This window comes from Erpetoichthys calabaricus, chromosome 2 (assembly GCF_900747795.2).
Source record: "Erpetoichthys calabaricus chromosome 2, fErpCal1.3, whole genome shotgun sequence".
NCBI classification, from domain to species: Eukaryota; Metazoa; Chordata; class Cladistia; order Polypteriformes; family Polypteridae; genus Erpetoichthys; species Erpetoichthys calabaricus.
In genome coordinates this window covers 59804474-59816203 of record NC_041395.2, presented here as the reverse complement: position 1 = coordinate 59816203, position 11730 = coordinate 59804474, and the positions used below count along the sequence as shown (strand labels likewise).

Here is an 11730-nt window from a genome sequence, read left to right as displayed (position 1 = left end):
GAGGCACAATTTTATACTACTGGGTACTGAGGGAAGCCATGATGACCCTTTCCTATCACAATATACTGAATTATGATACTGTACATTGAGTAACTTTTGGCTCAGTTTGTGAACTTGTAATTACATGATGCACTGCAAAAGCCAAGTGAAAAGTATTTAAATCCTAACATTAAATCTAGTTTTCTTTATTGTAAGAATTACTGACTTGTTCAAAAATTTGTATTTATGATTTTTAGTTTACTTTAAGAAATCTTGTCAAGTAAATTTTGCTTACACCTTTGGCAGATTTTGTTTTTGCTAAATACAAGCAAAATAACATCCACTCAAAGTTTTTTGTCTAATTTTTGCATATGCATTTTTAGCAGTGTGTTCCTCAATTTTCAGGATTATAATTCTCTTTTAACTACATATAATATAAAGGATATGACATGCACTGTAGCTGCATCTGGAGGAATGAGGCTAGAGTCAACAAATAAAAATAAAAAAAGATGTTAGTAACAAGTTACTTTTCAAGCAGTTTGAACCTAGCGGTTTTAAGTGCTAGCAGAGGAAGTGATGTCATCTATGTTGTAACCAGAAGTGATGTCTTTGGGACTGGGAGTGACATCATCAAAGGCACCAGGCCTGGAAGTGACGTCAACAAATGCACCGGAACCTGTCAGGATTTCCCGGGAATGGTCTGCAAGAGACTGAGAGAGACAGTCAGCCCACTCCGCCACCCCCTGGTCTGACGTAGTATTACTGTTACTTAAGCCCTTTAGCTGCCTCCTAATCGCACGTGTGTGACAGCACCTATTACAAGACACGATTTGATCCCCTATTTTACACTGTTGTCTGTATAATAATGTGTATGCTATCTCAGCTAATACTGGCTTAAATGTCTTTTGTAATGAGTGTACAGCCATCCATTTTTAAACCCACCAAATCCAACTCAGTGTCAGAGGAAGTACTGGACGCAACGCAGGAAGAAACTACTTTTCATTGAAAAAAAGGCTCATTCAGAAACCCAAATAATCAAATATGGAACTGATTTAAAGTTACCAATCAACCTACCATCTAGATCTCTAGAATGTAGGCAAAAAACTGAAGTACTTGAAGAAAACCCACGCAGATGCAGAAAGAACGTGTAAAATACTGTAAATAAAAATGCTAACTGGGCTGGGATTGAAAATCAGTCTTGATCTTGAAAATGTGACCAAAATCATCCTGCTGAGCAGCCATTCACAGCAGTCCCCAAACAAATGCAGAAGTCTAAATTATTCATTGGAAAAGGAAAAGGAATCTGGAAGTACTTTTGCCTTCTTATTCAATTTCCCTTCTCATTTACAAGTTGAAAATGGCAAAATAATTAGCTTAATGAGTTTAATGATATTTTCATTTTCATGTCTTTTTTTTCACGTTTCAGACCTATTCAGCTTCAGATCTCATTTTGATTAAATTTAACTTCAGTTACAGAAATCTGCATTTCTCACTCCAGACAAAAAAAACCAAACCAGAATATTAGTACAGTATTAGTCTTTTTTTCCATTTTAAATACACAGACAGGCTGCATTTAGGTATGTAGACCTTGACCATTTTTAAGTAATATAAGTTTAGATATTTGGTGAGAATGAATACTAATTATTAACATTACTATTATCATAACACATTCTATATGTATTCAAAAACACAGCTTTAAGATTCTTGATCCTTAACTCAGTATTTTAAGTTTTTTTTCCTTGCAAGATTTTTTAAGGTTTATGATTACTTGTCTCAAAAATAACTGAATGACAAGAGAAACACACAAAATGCCTTTAAAAGTTAAAATAATAGTAATGATGTCAAGTTATACTGATCCCTGCACTGGTACTAATTTGCTAAAGAGTTTTGAAACACCAGGTATATGCTATGCCTAAAATAATAGTGGTTTAAAAATGGTGCACATTGTGAAGTACGCAGAGCGAAAGAAATATTAACACTCCTTTCCACAGTTACACTGGCTGGCTGGTGCAGAATGAAATTCCCATCATCTAATCATTTTTTTTTTCACAGAAATACAGCAGCAAGTCTGGCAGACGATTCCTTTTTTTTTTGAAGTAAGACCATTTTTGTTATCAAAAACAGGCAACACAATTTGAAGACAGAAAGAAGAGTCTGATTTTAATCCATCAATGAAGTAATCAAACTATATTGCCTGACAACACAGTTTCTTGTTGTCTTGGTGTAATAGCTATTAAGACATCAAAGAATAGAATATCATATAATACATGGCATCACTACAACATTACAGAAGCGATAACAGAGTGCATATTACACAATAAATACATTAAAAGTATGCCAAAGTATAGGTTTGCACTTATAAATTTTCAAAGGTAAGCAAGTGCTTAAAAAATCATTTAGGACAGTTGGAAGTAGTTAGACCAAGGAAATACAGAGGTGAATAAAACGTTATGACTATGATCACAGTACATAAGATCTATTGATAGGCAAAGTGGTTCTTGCTTTAAGTAAACAGTAACATTTTTATATTGGTAATAACTAGATAGATAGATAGATAGATAGATAGATAGATAGATAGATAGATAGATAGATAGATAGATAGATAGATACTTTATTAATCCCAAGGGGAAATTCACACTTTTTTTCAATTAAAACAGAAGGTTTACTTGAATATATTTTCTCCTCGCTTGCTGAATCTTGTGGTATATACTGTAGGTCCTGAAGAGAGTGTGCTTATAGAAACAGGTACAGAAGCAATGACTAAATAAACACAATTTAGATAAACATGGGTATTAATTAATATTACAACTGAGAAATGTATATTGCACCGCATGGATACTTCCTTTTCAATATTATTCAGGAGGAGAATACAGGCTTGTGAAATTATGATGCCTAAATGATACTTAAATTTATAAATGTGCGTGACACTGTGAAAGGAAACTGTTAAAATTTATACTAGAGAGTGCAGACATTAACTGAATATAATATCCATTCTGAATATAATATCCATTCTTTTGTCCATTTTCTTAACCCACTTTATCCAACTGAAGACTCAATGGTAGAATATTATATTTATTTACTCACCTACATTCCAAACTTAATCCAATTGCAGGGTCTCAGGAAGACAATAATATATTTTATTCGGTTTTGTCTTGAATCTATCAATCTTAACGTAATCATCATGTTTAAGAAATTGAAATGAGAAGTCTAGGATGAAGATGTAGAGTAGTATATCGCCTGTTCTGAGTTTCTCTTCTGAATTCCACAAATCTCGAGACTCGGAGAGAAATAAACAGGAACTGCAATGAAGAAATGAAATGATTAAGGGGCACATCTTTGCTGTGTATCATGATACAGAACAAACATTTGCATGTTTGTATTATTTGCATGATCTAAGGCTCCAAAGCTAGCATGCAACAGTTTCATCCAGGCTATTATTTTTGCATTAAATCTAACTTTACGCAATGTGACAGATATCCTATTATATTCAATCAATGTTTTCTGTGTATAGAAGGTAACAGTATCTTTGGGTGCTCTGATGTCGATAAATATTTATAGACAGTAAACAAGTGTCCTTGTGTGTAAAAGATAATTTCTGTTTAATCCCTTTTATTGTTTGCTTTTGTGAAAAAGCTATACTGTATATACAACTGTACTGTATATTCTTTTTCTGTGCTGTGTCATTGTTCAGAGTTTTTTTAAACCACCAGTAGCATTAATGGAGATTATTTGATAATTGTCATAGTAATTATAGTATATTATAATTACAGTATAGTATATGTGTGGCGGACGTAAGAGAAATGTGAGGAGGCTGATTTATGAGCTATAAGGAGAGATTGAAGAAGCTGAACCTTTTCAGTTTAAGCAGAGATTAAGGGAGAATATAATCAAAGTGTTTAAAATTACGGCTGCCTCACAGTTAGGAGACCTGGGTTCGCTTCCCGGGTCCTCCCTGCGCGGAGTTTGCATGTTCTCCCCGTGTCTGCGTGGGTTTCCTTCGGGTACTCCGGTTTCCTCCCACAGTCCAAAGACATGCAGGTTAGGTGGACTGGTTATTCTAAAGTGTCCCTAGTGTGTGCTTGGTGTGTGGGTGTGTGCCCTGTGGTGGGCTGGCGCCTTGCCCAGGGTTTTTTTCCTGCCTTGCGCCCTATGTTAGCTGGGATTGGCTCCAGAAGACCCCCGTGACCCTGTAGTTAGGATATAGCGGGTTGGATAATGGATGGATGGATGGTGTTTAAAATTATGAAAGGAATTAGTACAGCAACTGTCAGTTATACTGCCACAAGAAGACGAGGACATGGTTAGAAACTTCTTAATGGCTGATTTTGCACAAAAGCTGTATAACTTTCTTAATGCAAAATGCCATAGACACATGGAAATTTAAACCATATGGGTCCTTGGGGAACATCAGATCCTGACTTCATGTTATTTTGAACAATCTGGTGAATAGGATGGATGAGTTTTTTGTGGTTAATGGCTTGTTCTCGTCAGTTTTTTTTATGTGTATTAACTGTGAGAGAGATATTGTGCTGCAATAACTAAATGAACAGTTAAAGCTAGCACTAAATTATAAATGAACATCCGACTTGCCTGAGATAAGTGCCAATTTACTGCTTAACAAGTGTGGGATCACTCACCTGAATATATAAATTGGCACTGCTGCATTTCTAAAATGTTGCTGTTCCTTCTGTATGGTTGATTGCTTATTGAATATTATCCAATATAGTCGAGGAGGGGCGGCACAGTGGCGCAGTGGGTAGCACTGCTGCCTCGCAGTTAGGAGACCCAGGTTCGCTTCCTGGGTCCTCCCTGCATGGAGTTTGCATGTTCTCCCCGTGTCTGCGTGGGTTTCCTCCCACAGTCCAAAGACATGCAGGTTAGGTGCATTGGCGATTCTAAATTGTCCCAAGTGTGTGCCTTGCGGTGGGCTGGCGCCCTGCCTGGGGTTTGTTTCCTGTCTTGCGCCCTGTGTTGGCTGGGATTTGCTCCAGCAGACCCCTGTGACCCTGTAGTTAGGATATAGCGGGTTGGAAAATGGATGGATGGATGGATAGTTAAGGAGCATATGCTGTTCACATTCTGGTTTGATCTCTTCATCAAGGTTTTCTGATGGGAAGCAACAAAAATAAATGATACAGACTGAAAATGTCAATAAGTTGGTATAGATATTTAAGTTATGTTATGAACAAATTGACAAAACAAAATGCAGACGGTTAGTTATTTATTTGTTTTGGTTATTTCATTAGTCTGCATCCTAGTACAAATTACCTAAATTAAATTGTCTTTATAGCTAATTATCAGGGTCCCCACTTCACACACAGTCCTCAAAACGTCTAGTTTCATCTTTACAATGAATTAATGTTTTTTGATGGATATGAAATACTCCTCTTCTTCCAGCACTTAATAAGGCTGACAATCTGTTAAAAGCCTATATGACTTTTTAGAAGCAGGAATGACATTTTAAAGACAACAGGTTTGAATTTGTCTGTTTTTCATTTCATACAATGTAAAACAAAATGTTGTGATTTCCATCTACAGCAGTCAGCAAAATTGTGTGTATCTGAGCCCTGCATGATTCTGTAGAGCAGGGGTCCTCAATCACGGTCCTCGAGGGCCACAGTGGCTGCAGGTTTTTACTCCAACTAGTTTACTAATTAGAAGACAATCCATGCTGATAATGAAACTTGGTATTGAACTGTTTCGCTTGTTAATGCTTGCATTCATCCAAGATCAATTGTAGAGTTTCCTCCTGTGAGAGTATTATCCAAGTGTTTTGTGGACCAGAATAGATTTAAACTTAATGGTCCTTCCAATTCCCCTCTCATTAATTTCTAAACATTTTTTATCACTGACACTTCGTGGTAAGCACGTTAGCTGGAGAGCTGCTGGTTTATTGGTTATCTGCATCTCATTATTAACTAATGTCTGATTAAGAAAACAGGCAACAATTAAAACTTAAATGCAACTGCTAAAATAGGCAATTAAAGGTTCGAAATGGTAACAGGCAAGAGAACTAAAATTAAGCCCAAAAATGTATTGCTTTAGTAGTAAATAAATGGGTTCCAAATAAGAAATTGGTTAAAGTGAAAAACCTGCAGCCATAGCAGACCTCCGGGACTGTAATTGAGGATCTCTGATCTGCAAAGTAACAAAAATTTGTCTTTGATGAATGAAAGCACTAACAAAGCATTGAGTTAAACACCAACCATCATTATGAGCAAGGACTGAGTTCTAATCAGGACTCTGGCTGGAATGAAAACCCGTAGCCACTGCGGCCCTCCAGGACCATGATTGAGGACCACTGCTGTAGAGTAAAGCACAGCCACACATTCTTGCCATTTCCATGACAGCTCACAGTACTCGCTGTGTTGTTCGCTCTCGTTTGAGGCCGCTCTCGAAGGCGAGTTCGTGACGTAATCGAGCCACGCCCACATACTCTTAGCTTGCCAAACTGCAAGGTCTGGCAAAATCACTTTACTATTGCATGTTCATACATCGTTACTCTGTATGTAATAATGTGCGGCGCACCGTATAACACAGTTTCGTATTTCCAACATAAATCTTAAATGTTTTAATTGATTACAGAGGAACTACGATTTTAAAATTTTCGGAAAAAGACGGCATTTTTTTAGTGTAACACCAGTTATCGCTGCTGTTATGGAAACGAGCTAACAGCTGAAACGGGTCATTGCAGTATTTGCATACTATAGAATAGAATAGAGGCATTTTTACATTGACAGAAACATATTTAAGCTAAATCTGCGTTACTGCATAGAAAACAGCATGTGCGCCGATCGCTTTTCCTTGTCTGTGGAAGAATACCTAAGTGAGTATTTCCTTTGAAAAACCGAACGGGTTTTTAATGGTTGATAATTTTATGTATTGTGTAAACATCAGATTCAAATATTGGAAATGTGATGTATGTCTTATTTGGGATGGTTAAGAGTTATCTGGGATGGACCCGTCCTTGAAAAACAACATTTTTTTTTACATCTAATATAGTTCACTAGTCCTTCCTGTAGAGAAACAGCATGCCGTTTTCATTAAATCAACATTTTAGCTTGATACGCCGCATTGCATTTTCTTTAATTCTGCCAAGTTCCATACAATACGTTTTTCTTGTATGTGGCTGCAATCTGTGGATTTTAAATATGAAAACACAATAGGATGTTTTGATTATTCACATGTATAATTGTCATGGAATTTCTTTATACACCGTACAGTGCCGTTTTTAAACTATTTATTTCAATTCTGAATTCTTTTTTAGAAGAGTTTGCAAAATTCATTTGGGTTCAATTGAGCCTTCCTTGGTGGAGTGTGCATGTTCTCCCAGGATCTGGTGTTCTCCCATAGTCTACGGATATCCAGTGACTTTGCTTCTTCTGTGTCGAGCACCCCATCACACTGACCAGTACAGACACAGAACAAAGTTTAAGGATTGAAGGCTGGCTTTTAAACAGGCAATGTGGTGCTATATACAAAGATACTAAAGCAGATTATCACGCAAACATGTTAACCAAAAATGGTCACCGTGTTAACGAAGACTTTACACATAGATGTTCTTAATAAGCATAATAAAGAGGTAAAAAGCCTGTGTTAGGTTGTAACATAAATATGACATTTATCTGTACATATGTTGAAGTTTAGATAGATAGATAGAACTTTATTTGTCCCCAGGCATAAATTTGGCTGTTTGCAGAAGCTCTTTAAATAAACAAATACATAAATATATATACACACAAACACTATGTTCTGAACACACACCAGAATGACTCAAAGAAGGAAAGCTCTGACTTGTCTGTTACAATCACAGTAAATCATTATGTATGCATATTGCAGTTGGTATAAAAGAGCCCCAGTAATATTTCTTTACTTACTTCTGCTGAAAGTCCTCAGTTTTAGTGTGTCAGAGAGAGGATGTGAAGCATTGTTCAGAATGGCACTCAGTTTTGTTTTAATTCTCTCCTTCTGCTATTACCACCAGAGTGTATCGTATAACTAAGCCTGCCCTTTTAATTAGCTCGTTGATTCAGTGGGTCTCTCTTGAAGTGATGCTATCAGCCCAGCACACCACCGTGCAGAAAATCACACTGGCCATCAAAGAATTGTAGAAGATGTGAAGGATGTCACTTCCCACATTAAAGAAACGCAGTCTCTTAAAGGAAGAAGAGCCTGCTCTGCCCTTTATTATAATGTTCCTCTGTGTTCTGAGACCAGTCCAGTGTGTCATTAATGTGGACCCCCAAGTACTTGTAGGACTTCAGCACCTCTAACTCCACTCCCTGAATAGTAACTAGACATAGAAGCTCTTTGGTGCAGCGAAACTCCATAACCAGTTCCTTGGTTTTGCTGATGTAAGTGATGTAGAGCTATACTGTATATTAAGTACATAAAAAGATCATGTGTTTTTTTTTTTGTTTTTTTTTTGCCTCTTTTGGATTTATGTTGAATGATACAATTTCTGTATCATTATCCACCCTTTCCTTATATTGTGAAAAAATTAGTTATTTAAAGTGAAGCTTTAATGTGTATATTAATTTATAAATAAAATCCAGATAGTCTACCACATTATTATTGGCATATGACATGATTGCAGGTCTGGAAGTCATTTTAGTGATTAATTTTTATTTTTCAACAAGTATATTGCAAAAAAAAAAAAGAATCTTATAAGCTTGTGGGTACTGAAAAGGATGTCTCCGCCGCCAATATGAAATGTATGAAAGAACTTTAAAGATACAACTTTGAAACTGCAACTCTTTTAAGTTCATGTTTGCCTGTGTCAACACTATACAACATCTATTTATTATACTTGTAAAACAGACCTTTACATCCAGAACTTCCATTTTCCTCCCACAACCCATACACCCGCTGCTAGTGTCATCAGACCTGCTCCATCAAATCAAATTTTATTTTTTACATAGTTATTCACACAGCGTGTAATGAAGTGGTGATTTGCTAAACTCCCAAGACTGTGCATTAAAGACGAAAATAAACCATAATACACATAATAATACTTCACTACTTTAAGTTTGTAAGAAAACTAGGGGCTTCGCCCCCTGCTCACTTTGCTCGTCAACCCCCGTGTTTGGTTTTCCGGATACACACTTTTAAGATTTTTTTATTCTTTGAATTGTTGCTATTTCATTAGTTTCACTTTTATTTCAGAACTTCTGTAATATCAATTTTTGTAACCTTATGAGTCCCAATATGGTGAATCTTTTTAATGAGGTCAGGATAGGTTTCTTTGTTTGGAATTTCAGCACAGACAAAACGATCTACGTCATCAGCAGTTAATAATTTTTTTTTTTTTTTACAAAGTAAAAAAGTAAGTAGAGTTCTGCATTTGACTCCTGTCTGTAAAGTTGTGCTATTTTCCTCTCACAGTTCCAGAAGTACATGGGGTTACCAAGGTGATACCCCTGTTTTTGTCTAGGTTTTTGTACAAGGGCTAGACAGAACGTTTTTGACTCCTGGGGTAAATGTAGCTTTTTAAGTAAGCAGACAGATAAATATACAGTATATACACTAACAAAGTAACCAATAAATGCATGTGCGGTAAACTCCGTTTTTGAAATTCTCAAGATTCTTTATTTGTCACATGCATAGTTTATACAGGACAACACACAGTGAAATGCATCCTGATCCACTTATCAAAAACTGTACAAAGTTAGAAGAATATCAGTTAGATTAACAAAAAGTCATAGATCGAAAGATAACAGTAGCCTATAGTAGAACATAATAAATAAGTAAAATTATGTGAATAAAGTAGAATTAAGTGTTAAGGTGCAATAGTGTAGTAATTATTGTGCAAAACCAAAGTTAGACTGGTGCATAGTTAAATGAGGCAGTTTGTTTGTTTGCGCTACTGTGATCTTTACTTTCATATCCTTTAACTTTTTCCACATGTGTATAGCGCCAAGGTTTTTTTTTTTTTTTGTGCCTTTCTAATTTCCCTGGTTTCATAGTCTCTAACCTGCTCTGCATGTGTTTAGCACCAACGTTTGTAAACGTCTTTATGAAGTTCTACTTTGTCTTTTACTCATTGTCTTTTAATTCTGAGGAGGATTGGATGTGCTTTTTTTCAATTCCACTTGTTCCAGGCTGAGAATTACTTTCCTTTATTTTCTGAATTTGCACCTCGATTATTCTTTTTTGCTCTTTTTTCTGTCCAACGCATTTGAGTCTCTTTTCTCCGTGCTGCTTTCTTCTTCGCTTAGATGTCGACATTTAATTTATAACGTACTGTCCTTATACGCTTTATATGCGCTGAGAGCCCTGGATCTGTGTGTGCTCAAATCCTTCACAAGACTGAATGTTTTGCTGCCTATTGTCCTATTTGATAGATTGTAAGTAGGGCGTGTCTGTGTTCTGAGAAGATCACGTATCGTAGACTTGCTTTTTGCTTTCCAGGACAGGATTTCTTTTTATAATAGATAGATGTTAAATGCTGCGGTGGGTTGGCACCCTGCCCGGGATTGGCTCCTGCCTTGTGCCCTGTGTTGGCTGGGATTGGCTCCAGCAGACCCCCGTGACACTGTGTTCGGATTCTGCGGGTTGGAAAATGGATGGATGGATAAATGTTAAATGTCAGCAATGATATGCATTATACAGTATTAGAATTATAAAATATATGATAAGTACAAAAATAAATAACCTAATAAAAAAAAAATTTACAATAAGATATCATGTAGCTCTAGGCTCTGTCCTCATTCAGGATGAATATGAACGGCGGAAAGCAGCTCCTACTCGGTCTCTCTGAACTGGTCTTCAGGAAGGGGTAATGTTTTCCTGACCACAGCACAGAGAAGAGGCCCTTGTTGGAGTAACTAATATCTCTGATAGTTTTCTTTGCCCTGATCTGACATTACTTGGTATAGATGCCCTGGAAGTTTGAGAGTGCACACCCAGTGATGCATTCAGCTTACTGCACCACTCTGTGCAGAGCACTGTGGTCCTGCTATATGCGGTTTCCAAATCAGACAGTAATACGTCTTGTCAAGACGCTTTTGATGGTGGATGTACAGTATATAACACTGGTCACTGCTTCTTTTTTGATGTTGTCCTTTCAATTTGCTCCTTTCTTCAATCCTTGGAAAAGGATGCCAAAACATGAATAAACTTAAATGAGCATAATGCACTTTATTGTACCCCCTAAAAAATGCTTTTATATTCTTATACAATGAGCCAAAGCTAAATGACCACAAGTCCTTTGTAGCAGTTTTTTCATTGTATACTTTATTCCAGAATTTGTATCCATATTACTAACTGAGAATGGTAAACCGGATGACATGGACGCAGGTACACGGCGATGGGACCATGAGACATACTGTGCAGGCGCGTACAGCTCAACTAACGGAAATAGCAGCAGGCGTCACCGCCATATTGTGAGTGGCACTACTGCGGAGTGAAGTTAGGAATAATGTGCTGCTTGGGATTGTAGAAACCGCTGAACACTTTACACCAAATTCAAACACAATACAGCTCAACGATACACACACGAGCCCACCTGGATAAGATCAATGAACGCAGACGCCTACAACGCGCGTCTGAAACTGCAGAAGCAAAGCAGGCACGGGTTCAAAACGAACGAGCTCGACTGACGGATATACAAACACGAGCCCGCCTGGATAAACAATGTGCCCATAGCTAACGACATAGCCACACAGAAAAGAGCCTTCTGCACTGCACCCCAGAGTCAAACGTAACACACTACGGGGTCCACAAAGATAGTATGGAATATATAAGAGCACA

At 37.0% G+C, this 11730-nt stretch overlaps 1 protein-coding gene across 1 annotated transcript in view; it reads left to right on the top strand.

The window, feature by feature from the left end:
• Positions 1–6435: 6435 nt before the first annotated feature.
• cstpp1 (centriolar satellite-associated tubulin polyglutamylase complex regulator 1) overlaps positions 6436–11730 on the top strand; it is a 241139-nt gene continuing 235844 nt past the window's right edge. Inside the window, exon 1 of the mRNA XM_028793835.2 lies at positions 6436–6805. Within this exon, the coding sequence (XP_028649668.1) occupies positions 6763–6805 (43 nt within the window). The 5' untranslated portion in view covers positions 6436–6762. The remainder of the gene's footprint in view (positions 6806–11730) is intronic.